The 26422-nt window shown below is 36.1% G+C and overlaps 1 protein-coding gene across 3 annotated transcripts; it reads right to left on the bottom strand.

Annotated features, from left to right (window-relative positions):
• Positions 1-26422, bottom strand: LOC103711120 (SPX domain-containing membrane protein OsI_17046-like). Of its 3 annotated transcripts, XM_039126646.1 has the most exons (12): positions 26222-26422; positions 26001-26118; positions 21768-21841; positions 18589-18709; positions 14968-15279; positions 14658-14762; positions 14107-14561; positions 12634-12935; positions 8194-8375; positions 4906-5096; positions 4516-4649; positions 1-367 (listed from the first exon to the last, which is right to left on the bottom strand). In XM_039126646.1, exons 3-12 carry the CDS (start codon positions 21818-21820, stop codon positions 129-131), a joined length of 2094 nt encoding a protein of 697 aa, XP_038982574.1. In that variant the 5' UTR covers positions 21821-21841; positions 26001-26118; positions 26222-26422; the 3' UTR covers positions 1-128. The 3 variants fall into 3 exon arrangements, with proteins under 3 accessions (XP_038982574.1, XP_038982575.1, XP_038982576.1); XM_039126647.1 differs by lacking the exon at positions 18589-18709; XM_039126648.1 differs by lacking the exon at positions 26222-26422 and having other exon boundaries at positions 14968-15242; positions 26001-26213.

Genomic DNA, 26422 nt, shown 5'->3' with positions numbered 1-26422 from the left:
TGAACCACATAAAGCTCAATATATTGGATGCGGATCAGTTAATAAACTTGGTTTATTACTGCACAACCATATACAACAGAGAGCAAGATTCATGGATATATTGTGAGAACTGGAAATAGCATGGATTATCAATATAGAGTGTTGTATGTAAGGAAGGTAGCGACAATGGAGGCTAGACAGATCAAGAGAGAAGGTAGCAAGGTGACATTTAGGAGCTGGTCTTCACCCAAGTAGCCAGCCAATGTGATCGTGCCATCAGCAACCACCCGAGCCAAGGTGCCAGCCTCAGTTGACAGCAATCCACCATTGTAGGTTCCACGGGCAAGCCGGGATGACATTACTCGAGAGAGAAGGGATAGATTGACCCCTGTAATAGACAATCAAACATGCTCGTGAGACAATGGGGCTAAAAGCAAAATACAACAGACAGCAATAAGATTTCATACTTAAAAACTAGTTGTGATTCCAATAATGTTAAAGTGAAGTGCCACGTGAAAGCTAATTTATAATCCAATTTATAATGTTCATGGTGATGCTCGACTAAAGCTCATTAGTTATGCCATATGCAGCATTGACACAAACGGTAAGGAGGAAGCTTTCCATGTGGTCAATGAATGTACCAATTCATTATGGGTGCCTTAGCAGCTGCACAGTATAACAAATACAACTTCCTACGGGACAAACTCTCTAAGAGGCACGGATTCAACAAGTATACCACACAAGCAACGGCTACGAACAATGAGCTTCGTATAAAGAGTGACCGCTTCATAGTTGATGGAGCTCCTAATCCGAATCATGAAGCGCAACAGGTGTAAAAAGTCGCGAGTAGAAACGATCCAAGAGATTCATTACCTGCAAGACCCTAATCGATTCGGGGTCGGTTGTTGTTGCCAATAAAAGAGATCCGTCGTTGCTGCTGGTCTTTCCACCAATGAGCACTTGCTTGAGACCCCTTCACACTACAACCAAAGACCCCGCTTCGCTTGGTAAGAACCGAGACCCTTCGGCAACATGCTGGGGATTCCCAGATCCATGGCTACTTAGGCGAACCCACAATTTCGAACATCGCTCTATTAAAATATCCTGATTTTCTTCTCCTATTGCTACTGCTATTGATACTGGTACCTGACCTTCGAATTATTGCACATTTTCCAGTTTCATGGTATGAGACAGAATAGGGCGCTTTCTTTTATCTCAATGGTGCAAAGTCGAGGGACTACAATCATATGTTGCTAAAATTGAACTAGAATTATTCTTTATGGATCGTATGAGAACTACAGACGTAATAAAAATTATGGCGGACTGTACTTTTCAAAGCAGAAGACCATTTTTTTTCTTGTAAAACAATGAAACGAGGTATATGATAGTTTCTTTACAATAGCATATACCTATATAAAAATAAGAAAGTGGTGTTATTACCTATTTAAAAATTAGAAAATGTATTCGAATGTCTCGCAGGTAAATATGTTGTTCATATTTATCAATAGTTTGAACACAAATTAATCCTATTTACACAGAGCCGTATCTGTAATCTTTGAAAAAATCAACCGAAAATGAACTAACTCGGGCACCATAGAACTATAAGCAAATGAATAGATCAGAGTTCTAATCTTCTGTAACTGTCCGAAAGACAGAAATAGATTTACAAGGCATGCGGTGAGATACATATGTAAATATAGAACAAGAAAACAAACTGAACAAAAAAACAAATAAAATCAGTTAAAACAGCACCTAATGGACTTAAATAAACAAAATTTGAGTTAAATCTGAACTCTGACTCCTGTTTTTCTCGTTTGAATGTTTATGGAATATATTATAAACATATCTGTCTTTATCTTGAAATTCAAAACTTCAATAATACTTTGAGTCGACCAGACCAAGTGAAGAAACAATTCAAATTTTTCGTAGTTGTATTTTTTTATTGTTGCTGGAAATTGGACCCGGCGGCGGCCGTCGGCTGGAGAAGAGGAGCTCCGCTGCCTGGGTGGCGGCGCGTCGGCGGGCGGCGTCCTCCTGGAGACCTGCAAGAAGCCGGTGGTCGGGCTCTCCGGCGCCGGCCCTCCGATGGTTAAGTTAGTCAGGGGTCTGTATGGGGAAAGAAAAAGTGAGACGGAAAGAAACCCCCGCCCCTAAGTGGAGGAATTCCCCTTTTATAGGGAGGATCGGGCTACCTGTGACGTGACAGAGCAAATTGTTGTCGTGCAATTGGTCATTAATGCTTGATCATGTAAGTCAATGCTATCATGGTAGGAGATTAGGCCGGAGTCTGTCATCACGGAGTCGCCATCATTTGTAGGCATGTGGATTTGCCGTGAGAGACTCGATGTCCGTAGGCGACGGAAACCATACGCTTTAATTGTTGAGTAAGCCCAGGGGCCTGCAAGGGCCATGCGTTTTGACTGTTGAGTGAACCGGGTGTCTGCACGACCCTTACACATTAATTGTCTGCACGACCGTGCTGCGGGTGGACGTAATCTCAGTGTGCAACTTAGGCGTCCTTAGGTTGGTAAGACTGAGTATCCCCAAGCCGGAGGAGGTCTACTCGGCTGGCCCCTGCTCGGAGGGGTCTGCTCGGCTGGTCCCTGCTCGGAGGGGTCTGCTCGGTCGGCCCCTGCTCGGCTGGCCCCTGCTTGGAGGGGTTCGCTCGGTTGGCCCCTGCTCGGAGGGGTCCGCTTACTAAAGCGTGGCGACACTTTTCCCCCCAACATTTATAATATAAAAAGATGAAGAGAAAAGTAATAGATACAAAGGGGGTCGTTGTGGACTCAAGCGGGAAGCCCAGCCTGTGTCGTTGTGGACTCGCCTAGGAAACACATATGGGGATAGGATGTTCCACTAAAGATCACACGTCCGTTCCTTCATTTTTCCAAATTAAAGTGAACCGAGCCAGGTTTGCTTTGTTGAATCACGGGCGTGAGCCAAGGCCCTAAACTGAAAGAGAGAGGAAGGGTGAGGACGGGAAGGAGAGGAACGACGTCGCGCGACACCTAGATCAGGGATTTTGACGATCAAGATCGGGTTGCTCGACACTGGAAGACTCGTAATCAGGGGATTGGGCCCTTTTTTGCCGCCATTAATTTGACCGAATTTAAGAAAAACGAAAATTATGATACCAATTTTTCTGTTTCATATGAAATTATGATATGTTGTAGAGTAAAGATCAAGCTACAAGGCTATAATTTTTATTTCCAATATATATTTAACTATTTATAAAATCATTTTAAAATAAATTAATTATTAAAATAATAAAAAAGAATTTTGGAAAAATATAGTACCTCATTATTATTATTATTATTATTATTATTATTATTATTATTATTATTATGCACATGCCGCTTAACTTTTTCATGTTTTGTATAACTTTCGAGTGCATTTAAGAGCACCCAAACATGTACCAAAATATGAACATTTTAAAACTTTATCCTAAAGAAAATGCTATATTTATGTTGGGGTGACATGCCTGGTACCCTATTAGGGGTGTCTAACAAAGCCCTTAAGCAAATTTATTTTTTAGAATTTCTGGTGATTTAATTTAGTTGTTAAAAACAATTATTTAAAAGTTATAGAAAATTATATTAGATGCAAAACTGCAAAAGAAAGTTGAAACATGTGCAGACAAATTAAAGTTAATTTGTATAGCTTATCATGTATTTTAGCAATTATCTAAATAATCATATTAAATTATAATTCTTAATTAAATAATTGATTAAAATTTTAAAAATAATGAATGTAACATTGAGGAAAATCAAGATACATCTACATGTAATTTAGATGCCTCAATCATGCTAACAAGTATATTGAAGATTACTATCAAAAATTTAACAACAAAATCAATAAAGACGAAACAAAAATAAATACAAGTAGATTTACACTATTCTAATCTTAGAGTACACTAAATAGGGTCAATTTATTATAAGATATTATTTTAAGTCTTAATATATTTTAAAATAAATAACATAAGTGAACTTTTAAAAAATAAAAAATAAAAACATAAAAATATAAAAGGGCATCTCAAGAAAGTACAAGAATATCCCATCATCTTGAATGTCAGGGCAGATAAGACGTAGCGCATCCCGTTCTATAGAAAAATTGAGATGGCCCTATCTCATGCAATTTGAACCTTGCATGAGATGGCGTCTAGTATTTGAACTCATCCAAAACAATGAATCCACTCTCAACATCTCTCCAATGGCCTAGAATATTATATATATATATATATTATTTTATATATATATATATATATATATATATATATATATATATATATATATATATATATATATAAAGTATGTTGTTTTCTAATGTCTTCCTATTTGTGTCCCTCTTTTTGCTGTACTGTTACGGGTTTCTAGCAGTAATATAGTGATCAGAGTAATGTCACTTCTTAACTATAAAGATGGAGTACCCTCTGGATTATTTGTATTTTCAAATCATCCAGAACATTTCTACATAACCTACCAATGGTACTGAAATTGAAAAGAACCAAATTAAGCTTGGCTAGTAATTATAAATTACCTTCAAGCACTTCGGCAGAGACGAAAGTGATGAGTGCTGAGCAGACATATTGTGGCACAGAGTACAGTCTTGCGACACGGAAGCTTAGAATTATGCCTACCAACACTACAATTTCAGATGCCAACAGGATTTGCCTACAAAATGTCAACCACAGAGAGAGTAAATAAGTATGATATCCTGTAAATACAGCAAATACAGCAAAACTTAAGCAGTATACTTTATCAGAAAGCAATATTAGAACATTAACCAATAATTCAAGTAACTGGCTACATATGCCTATACAAATAATAAAATACAATAATAAATCATATCACCAATAAAATGGCAAAACAATGTCCCCTTTATTGTTAATCGCACTTAAATGATCGGTATGACATATCATTTATTTACCTGTCCTCAAACATGTTGGTAAGGTAGCTTCCAACAATGGCATTTACTGGAAGAACCGTCAGTCCAAGGATTGCTAGAAAAATGGCCACTGTGCTAGTGGACCAGCTAAAGTATAATGTGGTAATGACACTTGATTCAGAAAGTAAAATCTCCATTGCATATTTAAGCATGAAATAGATCAACAACTGGACCTGTAAAAACGTAAAAAAAATAATTCCTTCAACTTCTTTGTATGAATATTAAAACAACACATGCTGAAAGTACCAAGGTTGTTAGGCATCCTGAAAAATGGCAAAGTATCTTAAAAATTGGACCAACATAATGAAGTGCATGTGAAATTTTTAGATAGTTGGCAGTCTTTTATAATTAAAAATGAAAACAATTATAAGAAATAACTGCAAAACAATATAACCCAAGGCCCAATCTGAGAAATCTGACCATATGGGACTCCAAGAAGATTTATAAGCTCTTAATACTTCTCACTGCTACATCAAGCACCTTCAAATGCCAGCTCCTCCATCATGACCCCCGTGACATGGCACTGTCATTTGAGCTGATCAATGAAGAAAAATAATTGAAAGTCTAGCTAAACATCATATTTCTCTGTTTGAATTTGTTTGATATTCCTTCATGGTTAACTCATAAAAAGAATTTTTACTTCCTACTTTGGCACTTCATCGTGCATTTTCTGGGACACAATAAATTTAAAGCAACCATGTCAAGTGACTTGAAGAAGAACCATCCTCTTATTCCATCGTTGTTGGAGTGTAAGATTCTAGAAAAACACTTACAGTCTCTTCATCAAAGTTTATTGTCACAAATACACCCAAAAAGGGGTTCTGGCACTTGGAGCTATTAACCATCTACCATGCCTGGCACCTGCATCTGTACTTGTCTCCAAGCCTACCCATCAGATGGCACCATTTCTTCATATTATACAAAACCACATTCATCCTCTTAATTGGATCCATATTGATCATAAATCTTTTTTACCTGCCATTCTACTTTGATTCATTGCACCACCCTAGGATAGAATTGATCAATTAGCACAAGCTAAGATCTTTTATGTTTCAAATTTGTCCAATGAACTTAGTATGTATAGTAAGTTCCATGATTTTGACATTGCAAGAGTCTTCCATAGGAAACAATATTGGAAGGCCTAGTGCAGTTTGGCATGTGTAAGTGTGTTAAGAAGGGGCTGGTCTACAACCTCTCACTTATACAAGCTCCAACTAATTGCATCTCTCATGTCATTTATATATTTACATGCCATCAATGTGTTATTAGTTACTGCATCATCTTCTCACTATGTGATTTTCCTAAACCCAGGCTTTGCTGCAGCATAAAGTTTACCAAAACATCATCATATATGTCCAATTGTTACCATGTCTCTTATGACTTCATCAACATGGTTTACACCCCAGATAAGATAAACGTTAAAAAAAATTCATCCAAATGAAACTTGCCAACATCTCACTTAAATAGTCTTCAAGAATTATATCCTCATAGGTTCCCCTTTTAAAGAATCATGAGCTAAAACTCACAAGAAGGATGTGGTTTGGTGAAATACAATATCCTATGAAAGTGGACTTTTTATCTTCACATCCACACCTTGGCCGTTCTAGCTACAATGAAGGATCTCTCCCACATCCTTTCTTCTTACATAGCGGTTGCCTTCAAGCAGCGTCATTCACAATCTTTGCCAATGAACATCCTCCAAACATTAAGTGTACTCTCCAAGCCCAAAGGCATGCTTGGTGTGGTCTCCTTGAATGCAATGCTGAAACAGGATCTGATTGCTTGATGCCTTTGATGTTCTTGGTTTGTTAACATACAAAAATTACTTTACTATGCAAAATTCTGTGCCTATGGCTTCATATATGTTTCAAATCCACCTAGTCCAATCTCTTTTTTTCCCTCCCCGAACAGTTCTCATGTCTCAAGTACCTTCTGTTATTCATCCTACAAAGTTGGTTGCGAACAAGATTTTGTCTAGATGCCTTCAGTCAAGCCCTTCTGTTGTTTTAACTAAGTTTGTTTGGGAATAAGTGGTCTTTAATTGGAGAGTTACTCATAGAAGCCTGCCCATCTTCCTTTGACATAAATAACGTTACTACTTTCAAGACAACTCTATCAACAAGCTCGGTCCACCATGCCAATATGGTATACTTCTTTCTCATAAAGGCTTGCCCCCTACTATCTGGATACGAATTTCCTCTGAGGAACACTTCAGTCCTCGCCTCTGCATCAGACATATTTTGATCAAAGATGTCAGGCACAGATTTAGCTTCGTTTAAATTTCCTCTGAGGAACACTTCAGTCCTCGTTTGGAATTCTTCACAATTTAAATTTCCCTAGCAATATGCACAGGCCATGGAGCAACTGATTATTACAGTTTCCCCTTAACTGACGCATATTATTCAAATTTTTCTTTGTCTGCGTACATGGAACACTTCATTTAAAATCTAAGATAATTGCAATAACACCCAAAACAATGATTACCTATAAGTACTTATACCCAAGAAGATGTAGGTTCTGCAGGAGCCAAATAGGGTCCTTATTCCAATAGACTGCAAATACAGAATCAAGACAATCTTTCTCAACAAAAAAACCACAGTACTCCTAGCAAATTATGGTTGGCATCCATATGGGATGACATGATAATTCGTTCCACCACTATAAAATATTTATGATAGTCTTGCACTTCATTCCTATTTCAAGGGTTGTGCGATTCTTATTCTTAATGTTAGTCCACCGAGAATGTCGCAATTATTAGTCTTCCACTTAATGTTCCTCTTGTGGCATTATGATCCTTTACTTTTTGTAGATTGCCTGATCGATTCTCAATGCATCCATGGTCACTCATCTGAAGTAACATCTCCACGTTAAGTATGAAATAAAGGCTGATTTCTGATGTTTTATCTATATATCAGATCTCAGGATGCCTTGCTTTGCAAGGGTATTTGCATACCTAGAAGCACACCAATACAACTGGTTTATCATGCCTCTTTGACTTCCATGCCATTATTTCTTTTGATAATTCTTCATGAAAACTCCTCTAGGACCCAAATAAATATCATTAGTTGATTGGTGATTTCTGTCTACCTATTTTTGAGGGGAAAAACAACTAGTACTGCAATATTGTACTTGTTATATATACACAAATGCATGTGTGGCATATGTGTCACGTATGTTGTTAAATTATATGTCATGGTATTAAGTGTGAGTACACAGCTGTTGACTTGAAGCACCACCAATCTAGTAATGTTCCGAGCAAAAAGGTCAAACCTTCACTGATGGTGTAAGTAGTCTATATGCTGAAGCAATCGAAGTTGCAGGTCTGCGGGACTCTTCAGAAGCTTCTTCACTGTCATCAAAATCCTGATCTCCATCTTCATCTTGCTTCTCTTTTGAACTTAGGAGCAGAGGTTGCAGAGGACCATTTTCCAGTCTCTCATTATTCATGCATCCTGTTTTGCAAAATTCGGATCAACTTAATAAATATCAAACACTACTAAGGAATTGAATAAATATTGTTTTCTTTCTTTTATCAAAGGCTTGGATGCTTCACTCATATCAATTCATGGTCAGCATTGTCAACTAACTAATATTTGCACACTTAAATTCCAGGTGACACATCTTTTTGACCACTGAGATTATATCAAAACAACTTACCAAATAAATTAAAATCACTCAATAAATGAAACAAGATATGCCCCTTTCCATGGGTAAGCATTCCAACAAAAATATAATGCTTCATCATTTATAAGATTTTAATAAATCAGATGCAATGCCATCTTATGATAATGCTCATGAAAAAGATACAAACTTGTTCATCGACAATGTTTGTCACACGTCCAAATTCCAACTATAAATATTACAGCAAGACATGATGTGAAGAAAAGAAAAAAATATAAAAAGAAAAGCATGAATTGGCTCAAATATAGCAAATGAAGCCACATAAAAGAACAAAGGTCATGCACTAGGAGGGGCAAGAATTGTTGCAAGCAGAAGTACTAATTTTTTAATAATAAAGATCGAGGTAAGCTTCCACCAAGGATAACGAAACTTCATTCCAATCCATCTATGAGAGCTTTCTAACACAATAGTATGCTTCTACTGTTACTTTTCTATTCTCATGCTCATACACACCGCATCCAGGCTTCTGCCTAATTGCAAATAAGAAGCCTCACTAGATACCATATTATACTACCAGTATAATTGCTACATATACTAGCTTCTTAGCTCTCCCTAGGAGACATTATGCTCTACTTATGTTTAGAATTAGAGTGCTGCAGTTGCTTTCAGTGATGCTTAGCATATCCCCCTGTTTCTAATAGAAACCAGCAAATGCTCAAGCAAGTTGACTGACTGAAGCAGTTGATCAAGCACCCCTATCTATCCTTAGCCACAGCTCCTGCCTCCATTACTACCTCAATTACCAGGTCAAGTTGTCAACCATGTCTACTATCATGGTAATTCTGGTTCCACCTGACTTATTGATTTACAAGCATCCCATCAAAATACTTCTATTGTAAATCACATTCACTCACCAAGCTACATTGACAAGTTCATATGAAATTATTATCATTGATACTGCACAATGCTCTTACACACAATTCTGACAGCCAATAATTGCACAATTTCATCTGACCCTTCTTATTATGTGCACATAATTCGTAAAAGTAAACTAAACCCCAGATGTCACTTTTTGGGCTTTTAAATGGACTGTCTTTAGATTCATTGTGACTCCACCTGTATGGGAGTAATTCATATTTCTTCAACCTTTGGCAATACCGAACTGGTCTATAGTCTAGTTCAAGACTTTCCCTCCAACTCGAGCAACAGAATCTCCATTTCACCTTCCGACTTGATTCACAAGACGGATATACTCCTCTTTTTCCTACAAGCACAAAGGTTACTAATCATATTTGCTGATGACTTTTGCTTTGCCATAACTTTTGAATCAAAAGTTACGTATATACTAGAGTTATAGAGAACTTACATCATATTCAGTATCGTATGTTATAAGGTGCTTTGCACTAATACTGGTGGAAAAATACGTCTAATGATGACCACTTCTATTTATTCACAAGGGACCTACCTTAACTCATCTCTTTGTATTTGTTAGAACAATATGTCATGAAGTGCGAACATTGTTGCAGCAACTTACTGTTTTAGCCTCTATTGATATCCATCTTGAGGGAACGCTCATCTAAATACAATGGGGGAAGCTTAGTTATATCTTCAGCTCTCTTCAAACTTCAAAGCCTTCCATGTTCAGAAATTTACCATTTTGTTTTTCCAACATCACCAGCTTGATTTTCAGCAAATCCATTTTCTCCAAACCATTTGAAGTAACCAACTTCTTCCTAATATTTTCTTTTTTGTCACATTATCATGCAATGAAGTAACCATTTGAAGTAACCAAATTCTGCCTAGTAAAAATTATCTTTTTTTTTTTTGTCACATTATCATGCAATGAGGCCTTTCGATGGCCAATCTTGATGCTCCAAATGTGGCATACACTTGGTTTTGTATGAAAAAACTTTGGCAGCAGAAGCAATGATCAAGGATTCAAATATGAAGGATTGACAATGTATCTAACACAGCGGAAAAAGGAAGAATGGGTGATTTGATCAATGAGATTATGCTTTAAAGATCAACACATAAAAAAAAAACTAGAATGAAGAATTTTTCACTTGGTGAAAAAAATTCTCTTGAAAAGAATTTTATTAATATCTTAAAGGCTGCCCCTTCCAATGTATTATGCGCATATTTATAGGACATGACACTCTAACCCTAATTCGAGCATTAAATCTAATACAAAATTATACTCAAAATAGGACTCAATAATAAAAAAATATACTAGAATTATTCTATTACAATATGAAAATCTGGCTAAAATTTGATATTGTCCTTAATAGAAAATTTATAAGAAAATCTGCCAAAAACCTTGGATAATGGAAATAAATTAAATATTTGTTTACCACCATTTTTGCTTGCAAATTTACTGGTTCCTTTAACACTTGGCATGGTCTAGTTGGTCATAGTACATGTTGGTTGCACCCGATGCTACAGCAATTTCAAAGGCTCGTTGGTATGGTATGTGATACTTGATACATGGAATTATGTTTTGATGTGTCTCGATCATCGTTCGTTGTACTGGCCCGAACTAGACAGTACAGGATGTATCGTACTGTATCAGTTCGGTACCGAAATCTGCTATGGATGACGTATCGACACTCGGTATACCGAAAAGACTTCATACCATACGACACCGACCCAGTACTAGTATGGTACCAGTATAGTGTCCAATACTGAAACGGCGAATTTTGGTCTTAGCATACATCTTGGTAAAAATAAACAAAAAAAGGAGGCCATCAAGCATTATGGTGGCATTTGGTGACCCAAATGGGATTGATCCTTAGTTTGAGATAATTTGATTCTCGATGATTTAAGATCACCGTATTTGGTATATTATGTTTTAGTGATTAAGGATTCTCAGGTATCCACGAGCAATCTGTTCGGTATTTTATGAAAATCTAAGATCACTCACCATATTATACCAAAATTTTTCCTAATATATTCTATAAAAAATATTTATTAATCATATAAAATATATTATAATAAGATATTAATATATTTATCTGCATACTAATTATTAATATATTTCATAAAATATATTTATTAGTTCTATAAATTATTAATCTTATAAAGCTATATTAATTTTTATTATAGAATTAATATTTTTATTTATACTTACAATATATTATTTTAATACTAATAATTATTTTAATTAGAAAAATAAAGCAAATAGAAGTAATATATTAAATACTTTCATTGTATAAATATAAGTACACTAATGTATTTCTACTGCAATTTAAAATTGTCATTGAATAGTAATATGACAATAATATGATTAATAACATATTATAATATAATATATATAATATCAATATTATATTATATTATATATAATATTGATATAATATACTAATGGCATATTGATGTATCAATTTTTTTTATTGGATTGAGGGGCATTTTTGTCCTCAACTTTCAGCCCAAGATCACTATCTTGGGGTGATCTTAGATTTTCGACTTCAAGGATGGGCATTCCATCACTGAGCTGGGTGGTGATTTGAGAGATAAGGATGATTTAGGATCACTACCATGTAGAATCACCGTAGTGCAACCAAATACGGTGATCTCATCACCTCCACCCATATCACTCTTGATTTTGGGATGATCACCCCATACCAAATGCCCCCTACATATTCAATGTCTCGATATGGCATGACATAGGCATGGTTCACCTAATAAGGGTGCTTACCAGTCCCTATCATAATGAGCAGTATGAGGCCAATTTGCACAAGATTTCATCCCATGGTCATGACATTCTTAAGAAATTTTCATAAATAAATCTTTTCTCAGAAGTAAAATCTGGATTTTTTTTCGCTCGCTTCTTCTTCTAACTTGAGATCTTGTCACAACTATCAAAAATTTCTGTTTAGATCCACTTTTCTGGACCTTCCATAGTCCATACAGATCTATGATGCTATCCTATCAGGGACTCCTTTAGATTTTATTAAATAAGGCCATGCCATCTCTATAATTTATCTAAGAATTTCAACATGATTATAGAAGACGAAAGCTATTTAAGATTGTAATCTTTCTTTAAGAAATACAAAATATATAGTGCGGTGGTGACAGCCAAATTTAACTTACCAGCATCAGCATCCTGTGGTGCATGGCCCTCCTCAGTGTCATGCACTGGCTCTCTAAATGAAATCCACAACCAAAATAAATACATGAGCCAAACCAGAGCCATAACCCATCCTGGTAAGGTGTTTTGATTGAATGTCAGCAAGTAAATCTTGAAATTTGTTTGAAGCAAGCCAGCAAGGGCAGGACCACAAGCCATTCCAAGAGCACTGGCACTAACAAAACCTGCAGAAGCTTGCAGGCGAATTTTAAGAGGTACACAATCACTAATGTAGCGCCGGTTTACAGCCCTAGCAGAACCTAACCTGCAATTGAGGTGAAGTACAATACAACATAAATTGCTGGATCACATGCAAAAGAAGTCCAAGGAAATCAGTGCATTCATACTCGTAGTTAAAAAATCACAAAGTATATAGTGCATGTGGAATATCAGAATGAAATGCTTTTGTACAGAACAGACATTCGCAAAAGCAGATGCATTGAAATTTCAGTCAATAAATTGCAGGACTTATAATTTGCATTTCCATGTTCACAGAAGAGAGATGAGCAGAGTTGGTGATCTCTGCAATTGGCAGAATATGCTACAGAAGCTGGCAGTGCCTTGTTATTGAGAAGCAAATGTATGCAAAGTGCACTTTCTTTTAATCCAGTTCATAACTATATTAATAATACGTTAATGCCAAATGCATGGTGTGACACATATTTTAGACAGCCAAAGCATTTCAAATCATTTAAACCAAAAAAAAATAAGCATATCTGACATATCATTTGGTAAGAAAAGTTTGAATGTTTTCTTCTAGTTACTTTTAGGCTTTCTCCCAATACTGGTTGAAAAGAGGGGGAAGGCATGTAAGATAAGTAGTTTTCTCTGTTTCCATAGGATACTTGGCAGGGCACGCCAATAGTGACAGGGATGTTCTTATTCCGTGCACTTGCCACTTAGTCTTGTTTGTAATTTTATACAGAGACACACACATATTCTATCTAGTTCTGTACCTTCTGTATCAAGCACCAATGTCTGAGCAAAGAAAAATCTATAGAACCACATGTGAGGCTATGGGAGGAAATAGGTTATATATACTCCTTATCTGGTCATACTTGCTTTCTGTTCTCTCTTTGCAGAAAGAGAGAATTAAAAATGTAAATCAACTATAAGTGAGGGTACATATATCAACTCAAAGTAACAAAAAACTGTATCTACCAGTTGATTGGTTCATAGTACCCATATAATCCTTTCTCTTGATAGGCCACATGAATTGCACAAGCCAGGTTCTAGCTGTGCATGGAATATGATGTTCAAGCTATCTGGGCTACATAGTACGTCAGTCTTAAATATTCCAAGTTAACAATGCATAGGAACATAAAGGACTCATGCAGCTGTGGAAGCAAAAGCATAAGACTACCTAAATAGTTCAGAAAAGAATGGAATTCATATAATATCAATTGTTTCCAAAGAGGAAAATGAGAACTGCCTACCCACATAAGAGGCGACCAATAAGAAGAACAGCAATTGAGTTAAGATCATAAGCCAATGCATACAACATATTTCCCATAAAGAGCATGATGCTGCTAAATACCAGAGGTCTGAAGTATGACTTATTTGACCATGCACTAAAATAGACTGAAGAGAACACTTGTGCAACAGCCATTGACCCAATAATTACACCACAAACTGTTGCCGCAGCTCCAAGGCTCAATGAGTAGTCATCTGCAGTTGGGACAATAATGTATGTGTTGACCATATAAAGGAAAGTGTTTGCCAAGTTCAGGAGAAGAGATATAAAATGGTATCTTTGGTCATCAACATGATCCTCTGCTGCACTAGGTATATCTTCTTGAGCAATAAGTGCGTGCTGCCCTATGAATTGAAGGAAATTTGTTGAACGTGTGAGCCTGTCTACTGATGCATTTATTTGATCTATGACAGGGTCCTGCATTAAATACAAATAGATACTGCTATATTGAGGTCCTTGAAGACAAAATAAAACTATTTATGGGCTAAATAAGAAATATCTAGCTGATAAAACCTTGAGAGGTATAGATGGCTGATCATAAATGGATAAACAGCTTCCTTGATGATCCTCAAGATCTGCAAGGTTACGAGACAAGGCACCTACAACAGCCCCTATTCCCTGTTTATTGAGAAAAAAAAAGCTTTACGAAAGAATTATGTGCCTGATCAGCGAGACAATACTCCCACTTAGTGCAAGAAGTTATGGAGTTGCCGAAAAAGATAGATTAGCACACCAGTAGCAAAATGAAATAAACAAAAGGGAAGATAACACTAAATCATTACATATCTATATTCATGTAAAAATTCAGAACTGGAAATATTACCACATGCTTGAAGACCTGTTGCAACTGAGAAAAAGGATGATTTGCCCGAGTAGTAACATAGTAATCAGTGAATCTATAGCCAAAGCGTTTGTCAAATTTTTTTAATATCTTCCGAATACCGGTAGCATTCATATCGACAAACCAAAGAAGCTTCAGTAGATCTTGTCCTACTTCTCTGTATGCTTCTCGTAGTTGACATATTTGAGACATATCTGGTTGCTCTAAAAGAATTTTACGCTGCTCTCCCAGTTTCTGAAGTCTGCCTGCGAGATGACCTTGTTGTTCCAACAGAAAAAGGACAATCTTTTCAATCTGGAGAAAAACAAACAAGAAAAGAAATGGAAGATATCCTCAAAGTTAACTTTAACTCAATGCTGATAACAGAATATCCATTTTCTATTGATACAGACTTTAGTCCAGATCACATATTAAAAAGTGAAAATATCAATTAAATATATATTTCTAATCATAGAGTTGATTGATTATCTTATGGGAAAGACAGAAAGCAAACCACATAATATTTTTCGCCCACGAATCCTTAAATTTTTCATAGAAATTTCAAGGATTTTAATGGTTATCAAGTACACATGAGTATATTGAGGCCTACAATTACTATCCAAGATGCTGAGAAGTCCGCATGTCCTTTTCTCAGGCAAGACCAGCATTCAGGCAAGCATACATTATTTGAGAGATAATGTTTTCCACATTGTTTATGACAATATTAAAACAAACACCAAATTTTAAACCTGTATCTGTCCTCCAAAACAATGTTAAATTGTGTCATGTATAACAGCTACCATCATCATTTTTTAGGTCATTTATTCCCCTGATATCTACAACTTGAAATCAAAGGAAGGCTGACTTCAGCCTCCCTCAGGAGTTTAGTTGGACTTGGACCAGTACTATTATTGTTCAAAATGGCAACGGAAAGAAGAGCGCACTAAAAAATTTCTCAATTAATTGTTAATACCAACTAAGTAGGCATTCCTGTAGAAAGCAAAGTTGCATCACCCTTTAAATGAACAAAACTCAAGGAAAAGGAAATATAGCTTAGGTATTAATAGAGATCTTTTAGATAGTCCTTACTGATTAAAGCTACAAATAATAGATATCTTATTACCGAACAAAAAGGGCTTTACTATCTAATCAATAGTCTTATTACCAAAACAGATCTTCACAAATATATTCCAGAAAAAGGATAGGGTCACTCAAAATCAATGAATATAGGGGTAAATCAGCAAGCCCTAGAAATCCTAGATCCAAGATGGACCATGGTCCAACATGAATGTTAAAAATGAGGAAGCAAAAAAAAAAAGAACTGGTATTTTCTAGTTGATCTTTTTCAATCTCCTTCTTGATGATGTAAATGCAAACACAAAATATTCTAGACCTCATCAAATCATTAGTTTGGATAAACTATGATAGAATACTTGACGAAAGGATATTAACACTTGACTAAAGTACGGACACATATATAAACACATCTCAGCCCTCCAAAATTACATTTTAAATCTGCGAAAGACAACAGAATCAAGTTAGGGGCTCAAAAGTTATAGCTGTGGTTCGAGATGAAGACATTAAATATTATGGCCTTTAAATCCTAAACTCGAGACCCATTTAGGATCAAGTTACATCAATTTCCTTTTCTTGCATCAATCTTGCTCCTATCTCTATCTCAGAAACTTTATATCTTCTTCAGGTTGTTAATTCTTCAAGATCTTATGGGGAAGACCAATTCTGAAACTTCAAGATCTTCATTATGGTAGCCTTTATACCACTTTTAAATGTATCATTTAAAACCTGTACTCGATCATGATCGCTGGTTAAATGGATCTTAAAAGGATTTATTATTTCATTTATTGATCAGATCATCCACAACTGATTCAACAGTCAGATTGTAGTAAAGGGATCACTATTCATCCAATTTTAAATGATGGCTCCAATGATTGTTCCAGAAATCATCTGGTTTATATTTGGCTTTTGACATGAATCATATTTTAAAGAGTAAGAATAATTCACGGAACCAACAGATCACTTCAGCCAACTCTATTGTGATATCCCAGGTATCGTCTCATTAATCCATGATTAGTCTTCATCTGGCAAGGATTAAAGTGCCATCCATGCTAGTCAACATCACATAGCATAACAGTCTGTTACCGGCACTTGATGCAGCTATGTATCAATGCATGTATGCCAACCCTTGCCAAGCATGGCATGCACATACTGCACCAGAGGCAGGCCAGCACATCACATGGCACTTAAAACCTCACCAACTAGATCTACTTATTTCGCATGTCATTGGATCTTGTAGTAACATTTCATTTCCTCACCATGTTTTATGACAAAATCGACTTCTTATAGCAATTATCTGATCTCTCACACTTTGATCTAGCTTTCACAAGATTAATACTTGAAGTTCATACCAACTTATAGTGTAGATCCAACCATTTTAATAGATAATGAAAGATCAGTCAATCCAGTGATCACAGGACCATGTTTCAGAACTCAATCAAGTTCTTACAGCAATTATCTTATCTCTTGCACTTGATACCACTTTGAATAAGATTAACATTTGATGCTAATCTTATGATAGCAGGAGCAACTTCACATGCCAAAGTTCTCCTAGATCACAAATTGGAGTCTATGTTCCAGCCTTAGTGAGAAAAATGAAATGACAAAAAAAGTAACTAAAATATCATTTATCTTAATCAATCTCCATATAGATGACCCTAAACCTACACTTATGGGCTATAATAACTTCAAATCCTAATATAGACTTAATCTAAACCACTAACCACAAATTAATCTTAAGTTAAAAGGAAAGTGAAAGCCACATCCCCTTCCGCCAGAATACTCGCATGACATAGCTTGGTAAATAAACATATCTGTGTTCACACTTCCAAAAAACGACGTGTCAAGATTCCCCAATTTCAAATATAATAAATATGAGATGCACTTAAAGGCCTCAAGAAATTGATCTTAGATGTTTTGGTTGTAATTAGATCTAGAAATGGTTAAATTTAGATCCATTTACATTTTAAACAACATTCTCGTATAAAACCTTGAAACTGTAGCATCCAGTTATAGTCAAAAATTCCACAGTTGGATCCTGACACTAAAAGAAAGAACCTAGTGTACGCCCAAATGTTCTTATAGTTGGGTCCTGACAGTAACATGCTCAAGAAGCACTTATTTTCCAATGCATGTACAAATGTTTTCATGCGTCTGTATGCATCTCCATATGCATAAATGCATGCCTGTGCATGTGCCCACACGCATGAGAGAGAGAGAGAGAGAGAGAGAGAGAGAGAGAGAGTCCCAATAGAATTTGAGCCTAAAATCTTCTGGTGCAGGAATAAATGTTGGATTCTATGCAGGCATGCCACATATACATGTGCTCTCAATCCACCCATGTTGCTGCACAAGGTATACATATCCTCACCCAGTCACAAATAAATGAGTACACCTTCTATCCACCTCCACTGCCCAACTAATAAGAAAAACATACACACAGAAATTCATAATTTAGAATGTTAGGCCCGTGCAACACTGACACAGATACAAATTCATATTCAGAATGTTATATCCATGATAAGCAAATACAAATGTAATTTCACATACCTGGTCATCTAACATCCTTGAGAACTCTTGAAGAACCTGGCAATTATCTTGTCCACCTGCCTGAGTCTGGTGAACATACTGCTTTACCTTTTTCTTCATTAACTTGTAGTTAATGTAGTATCTAGAAACAGTAAAATAATAAAATGAAACAAACTCATGTTTGACCAACAAAAATATTGAAATAATTGGATTCTGCACAAAAGTGCATTTGCAATTAATCAGTTAACTTTAAACCCAGGATTGCCGAACCGGTACTCGGTGCCGTACCGGTCAGCGCCCAGTTCGGTTCGGTACCGGTTCAAACCAGACGGAATCGTCCGGTTTCGTCCGATTCTATCTAGTACCGGTCGGTGTTACTGTGATTCTGGCTCCGTAGAGGCCGAAACCATTTTCCATAAGCAAACCGACCCGGTCAGAGATCGGGTCGACTCGGTTTGGCCCAAATCGGACGGTATGGCCTGGTTTGGCCCGAATCATGCGGTATGGCCCGAATCCATACTTAAACCATATAAAGTAATTGAAAACAAAGCATCATCCATGCTACAAGAAGAAAAGTACAAAATAATAATTCAAAGAAAATTCATGATAATATATAATAGAACTTCGAAAATGATAGAGTGATGAGGAGTTAATTACAACCACTAAAAATGAATTAAATATTTCCTACATTAACTTTTCTTCATCTAAGGGTCTCTAAAATGGAACATTCAAATATTCTGAACATTTTATTTGCTTTCAGACTGTCTCATAATAAACGATCCAAAATGCAATTGCGTATATATAAGTCCCATACAAACAAAAAAGTGGCAGATAAGCACAGACAAGAATGATGTAATTTGATAGTGCGAAGGATAATGCAATAGGTACTGTTAAACTGCATTTGTGTGTGTCTATATATATATATACATTAATTGAACTAAGATGTTACACTAACGATTTAGCCTACTGCAGGTGATATGTCTGAAGAACCAGACACCAGGCAGCACAGGACATATTGTACCGAACCCATGAAGAACCAATATGATAACCAGGTGGGTACCTGATTCCTAGGCAAAGTAAGGAGAACCAGTCCGTACTACCAGGTGCAAGTATCAATTGGAATTGAGTGGTACAAACTGTCACTTGCTGACTACACACTGATGTTGGACTACCGGCTGATACCGAGTGAAAAGGTTAGCAAATCCTTCCTTCCCATTTTTTTCCTGATATTCTTCATCCAAAACAGGTAGAGAGGAAGATTGTGGGGGGAACTGACTGTAGAAGATCCATTTTCTCCATATCTGATTGCTAAGTGATGCATTCAAAGCCGTGAATCACTTCTACAATGGTATTCTACCATTCTCTCCCCCCCCCCCCCCCCCACCTTGTTATTTGGCTAGAGAATGCTAAAGATATTAAAAGGAAAAAGAAGGTGGTGGTGGGGGGGGGGGGGGTGTGGGTGGGGTGGTGGTGTGTGCTTTGCTAGGAATTATGTCAAAATTTATTCTTTTCACATGGTTTCATTATATGTTGTAGATCTAGGATGGATCTACATGTTGACATTTTTTAAAAAAATATTTTTATTTTTTAAATATGTCAACTTTTGGATTCAAAATAATTTAAAAATAAAATAAAAAAGTTATACTAGAAAACATAGTAGCATGTTAGTGCTGAAGATATGCATGTGTTACCCTTTTTTTTTGGCAGATATTGCACTAATTTCAAGCCTAGAAACTTAAATCTTGAGGTTTTTTTATACGTTCTAGGACCTAGAACCTAAAAAGAATCTGAATAAACAATACTAAAAACCTATGAAACATTAAAAGAAACAAAAAAAAATATTTGTCATTGTAATGGCATCAACCTATAAGATTCAGAGTAAAACTATGGTACTTTGTAGTTGGTTCGCCGTATCGGCCCAAATCAGATAATACGGAATGTACCGTACCATACCAATTCGGTACTAGTATCCGGTACAGATGGCGTACCGACATTCGGTATGATCAAAAAACTCTGTATTGTACCGTACCGACACTGTATAGCGTGGCACTGATACAAGGTCTAGAAACGAGACGGCGAACTTACCAACCTGTACCTGATCGATACGGATTTGAAAATAGTACTTAAAACATTCATATATATAGCATAGCTTTCTCCAGTAATGAATCATATTACAATTACAATTGTTCCAATACTTGTTCCTCAATATTTCATTACATCAACCTCCCCAACCTTGCACTACCAACGCATGCGACATATAATGCAAGATCCCCACCTCCAAAGACATGTCCCCAATGAACATATTCTTGACAACCTTTCTAGAATTACTGAACTAGATAATCACTAGTTTCTGGTGATTTACAGCCGTCAAAAGCATTATAGCATAATCTGGAACCATAGTGTTTTTGGTTTTTAGCATCAAAAGACTTGAAACTAGTTGATTGCTTGTAAAATGTCAAAGGACTAATAGAGTTGAAGATTACATGTCTGATGCTTTCAAGCTGACAGATTTGTAATTGCCCCCTTTCCTTTACATCCTGTTTCTGAAGAGAAACTAACATGATTGTGGAGTCACCTATGCTAGTTAGCAATATTAATGACTCTAGTGAGTCATGAAGCCCACTCCAGGTCCAGAACTACTAATTCTCAGTCTCGAAGTTGTTGTTGTTGTTATTGGCCTAGCACTTAAGTAGCTCTGAAAATGTAGTGTTGAACCTAATGGAATTCAACGCATGCAGTAGTAACATTTAAGTGGCTTTGAAATGTAGTGTTAAACCTAACGGCATTCAATTCATGCAGTAGTAACCACAAAAAAGCGGGAATGAACAAGACCAAAGGGGAAGGAGACAATTGCAGAATTCAACATTAAAAGAAATAAAAATGATACTTGCAGTAAGTGTTGATCAAAATAGACATATAAAACATTAACTATGAGACCTCATAGCCATTTTCCACTTCAAATAAGTCACATGAGAAAATTGCAGGCATGCAGAAACAAGGATAATTATAAAGGACTATGATGAGCCCCCTTTTTTCCTTCGCTTAGCTATAAGCTGGGGGGATAAGAAAGGTAGATTTAGGTCAGCATATTTTTCTGTGCTATCAGGGCAATTATTCTTCCTATGCAACTTAGATTAAAACTAAAAAGTGAACTTATGAAATTTTTTAAGGAAAAAACGTAACAAGGGACATGAGCATACCCCTTCCATTCTTGAATTTGATCTGCCACTAATCTCTTTCCAAAGTTAACCATCTTGATGTCAAATCTTTGAACCTATGCCCAAAAGAATTATGGACACAAGATCAAAGGAAAATCATTGAAATAAATAAACTTTCTGAACTAAAACAGTCTATGAGATATGAGTTACACAATCTTCTTTAATCCACATAAAAACTAAATAAACTAATATCATTGTTTCATTACTCTTTACTTTTTTTAAGAGCACTAACAAATCTTCAAAAAACAAAAAATGAGTGCAACAACAGCTAAAATAAATGCAATTTATCAAATGTAAGAACATTGCTAAAATCTTAACTTTATAGCCTTGAAAAGAAAAGCAAAATGATTTTTTTATGCTGCGATCTGTACTAAAAATTTATGTTATATGATAATCAAACAAGAATATGATGAGGGAAAAAAATAGCAAAGAAGTCGAATTGCTGAACTATGAAGATAAGAGTGTCAGATACTATTGTGCTTATGCCGTTGCTTTTTATAATTCATTATTTCCTTGAAAACATTGTGGAAGAACTAATTGATAAAGTATGATAAAAAGATAAAAAATTCCAGTCCTTAGATAATAATGAAATCAATTTTTTTTATCAAATATCAGCAAAGGCTTAAAAAAAATTGAGATATGAAACTACTCCTATTGTTACTAATAGAATATACTGGCTTTTCTGTATTATGGAAAGAGGTCAAATTACCATGGTTACTCAAACAGAGCATGCCAGCAAGAATTAAGATGTGACAGAGCAAAAAAATTTTAAAATTATTCAAGTAAATTTACTAAATCAATCCTCATCAAGAACCTCAGATACTCTATGGGTCGGTAGTCTTGTAAGGTCTGGTGTGTTGATTATTTTCAGCTGCCCAACCATTTTCTTTCACCACCATTTTCTATACTTACCTGATTCAATGAATACTATTCTCTTCCATGATAAGTCATGCAGTGAGCTTAGAGGACAATTTTTCATAACCATGCTCGTTCCTATAAGTTTAGGGACGGCCAGAGTTCATCTAACAAAAAGGTTTTGGTTCTACATCATAGTCCTATTGTTCTTGAAAATCCAGTTCATTCCAGAAGGGAGAAACTAGTTATTTTTCACTATCATCTTCTTTGTTTATTAAAAACAACTGATTTTCACTTCTGGCTACAGATTTTCACTCCTTACTAGGAGAATGACAATTTCAATATCCTCTCCTCACATCAAATTTTACCTCTTATTGATTTCACTCCGTGCAGTTTTTCATTCAAAGCCAGTTTAAATTCCATTTTTTTTTCCCCAGTTATAGTTTAAACATCTGATAAACCTTAAACAAGTCCACTTTCTCTGAAGACTTTACTTTGGTTGTCACGACGACCATTTATAAGAATGGATTTATTTCATTCCACCTGTTTGATCTATACATAACAAAATATCTAGGTGAGCATATATATTAGAAATGAACAACAATAGGTTACTTGAGTGTTCTCAAAACCAGAAATCTACCATTCCAGTACAAATCTTCCAAGTAGATAATTTTTGTATGCATTTCTCAAGGCGCTAGCTAAATGGAGCATTGGACAGTTTGCTTATTTTGTTTCCCCAGAATCATGGATTAGCTTGCTAGATAGATGCTTCCAAAATGTAAATTTGTCCTCTTCTTGATTTATATGAATGCTTCCTTGAACATTTGTACACTCCTAAGTATGACTATCAACACCATATCTTTCCGATTGGACTTTCATTAATTTTACTGAATAATTCTAGATTCAAAAATTCTATACAAAGATTAATATAATGAATAATGATTGCGGAACCGAGCCGAACCGGCCGGTTCGGCTTGAACCGGACCTATCCGGTCTCCAACGGGGTTAATTCTCCAATAGAAAACGGTTCCAGCCCCTAGGAGGGCGGAACCTGATTGGATGTGGCCGAAACCGGCCGGAAATTGATGGAACCAGACGGTTCCGTCCAGTTCGAACTAGTACCAAATCATACCGGTCACCGACCTGTATGGGTCTCAGTACCGGTTCGACGAACCTTGGTAATGAAGTGGTGGATATGATTGAGTTGATCTTCATGTTATTTCCTAAGCATTATGATCCGGTATCTGCATTAATACTTAATCTGATAGCACTTACGGACAAAAGATATGCATGGCCAGCAAACAATAGGTATGCTGAAATTAAAATAAATGCAAGGCAATTCGGTGAGCAGTCAAGGATTGCTACACTACAGTGATTAGATCAGACATAAATAGGTTGTCCAGTGGATCTCCAATAGAAGCATTTTTCCATGAGATCTGTATGTATTTGAAGTTATGAATGTGATTCTTGATGAGTTGATGAATGGAAATCATAGTCTGCCTTTTTCAAGCAAAAAACACCTTTCTTGTGTAGTAAATGGAGCAGCAGTCTTCCTTCAGGTTATCAATATCCGAACAGTGAGAAGCTCCTTACCCAAACTGTACTACTTCAGATTTGATGTAGAGCAATGACAAAGAGAGAACTGGTTTGTCACATTGATATGGTCACCAGAAGAATGATTTTGTTGTATAGGTATTAGCAAGCAGATATTCTTGATTCAGGTGTCTTTTGATTAATTTATATTGACAAAGAGAATTGGTTGCCCTATTATAATATGTTGCTGTGATAAAGAAAGAGAGGTCCACGGCAAACCCCAATTAGCCTAGAAAACATAAATGAAATTTAAATAATACCAATGGTTGAGGGGGTGATAGATTTCTAGAATGAAGCTTATAACATGATACCAATGTAAGCTGTTTTTCCTTACTTGATGATCAGCCAGAATGGTGAGACCAAATTCAAATCTTTTTCACATGTATAATAGGCCATCTAGATACAAAAAAAATACCAACTATGTCAATTTAATTGACATTTTTTGCACTTTCCATTTAGTTTACTTGAATTGTAGAAAAGATCTGTTACATTATAGGTTTTATCTTTTTCTACTGATCAGCTAGCTAGGTGCTTCTAACCTTGAGTGCTTAAGAACAGTACGAGTGTGTTAAAGCCACTCACAAGTTCTGCACGAAACCAAGTTGATAGTTACTGAAGCCTACTGGCAAGGGGATGACCTTCATTATGATTTTTTACACTTAAACATAAATCACAAACCTTATTAAAATAACTCTTCCGAGCTCTCAGGTTATCATAAGGAAGCAAAGTTTCCTCAACATACAATTAGCTTAAGAAACTTGGGTAAATGATGTGATGACCCTGTGACAAGCATAGTGGACATCTAAGGGAGAAGAAAAAGGCAAACTGACGCAAAGGAGATCTAGAGAGAGTAAAAAAAAACAAAGAAAGAGACACTAATAGTGCTCTGAGGAATGGCATGGAGATGCTGCAAACAGGGAGAGTAAAGAGAATGCAGAATAAGTCAATATAGCATATTCAACTTCAATGAATATTATTTTGATCTTTTTAAGAACTTTCTTGTATGGTAGCACATGCTCCAAGCCAACTTTCATGTTCAAAAACTCACTGCTAGTACCAAATAATTGATTAAAATATAGTAATGGCAGCAGTTCACTCATGTTTTATTTTATGAATAGAAAGATGACTTTTTTTATTCAGAATAAGACCATTAGTTCAAACACTACTAAGAAAAGCTCTCATTACTTTGATCCAGTGAAACTATGCTACTATCCTTCCCCAAAAAATTCCAGATTGTTAGTAGTAAATTCTTTTTCTTTTCTTTCTTGAGCCAAAAGTATGAACAGCTCCATATTCTCCGGAACCCAGTGCCATAGCCAAAAAGAAAACTAGAAGAAAGCAAAATACGGCCCTCGAAAGTGGCATAGCCTTAGGATCCAGGACCTCACTAGCATCACGAAAAACTCTTCTCCCCCAAACTGCTTCTAATTTACCATAAACTACCATCCAATGAATCAAGAAAGCACCAACTAATCCGTTTAATAACCTCTGTTTTCTCTAGCAAACCAAGAACGATACGTGACTTCTTCTTGATTTTTTTTTTTGAGCGAAAACTTCTTCTTGATTCATTTTTCACCCATTCCAATTCACAGACTACTCTAGATTGGCCTACAGAAATCCTAATCTAACAATATCATCACCCATAAAGCGAGAAGAACTTAAGAAAAATTAATTTTTTTTTTCAAGAACTTTCTTGGGGCGCGAAACATTGGCAAAAATAAGAGAAAATTCTTATAGGTAGAAATATCAAGCAAGAAATGGCATTACCAGGAAGCTAACCGAGTCCTCTGTTACAATGCTTCTCAACTCTACTGAAAGATGCTTAGATGATCATCAACAAACCCAGAGGCCGAGACGGCAATGGCTTCTATCACCAAGAAGTGAACTAACCCATAAAAGGGAAAAAATCAAGATTTGGAATTTACATGACCTAAAAGATGCATACTTTATAACGAATAAGAAAGAAAAAAAAAAAAAAAAACAACAACCAGAGTCGTTCGCGAACCCTGTGACCAACTCTCGCAAAGTATGCGACAGGGAAGCGAGCAGAAGAATTTGTGACACGAGCGTAAGAGAAAATATGCGAGCGTTTTTTCACGAGGCCGTACAAGCGAATCGGCAGCTCTCTCCCGATCCGACACGGGAAAGTGGAACCTGTGAGCGCGGGCTGATCGGAGACAGAGCTGCAT

Source organism: Phoenix dactylifera, chromosome 5, assembly GCF_009389715.1.
Source record: "Phoenix dactylifera cultivar Barhee BC4 chromosome 5, palm_55x_up_171113_PBpolish2nd_filt_p, whole genome shotgun sequence".
Classification (NCBI taxonomy): Eukaryota; Viridiplantae; Streptophyta; class Magnoliopsida; order Arecales; family Arecaceae; genus Phoenix; species Phoenix dactylifera.
The sequence above is the reverse complement of the archived record's forward strand: the minus strand, read 5'-3'. Positions and strand labels throughout refer to the sequence as shown.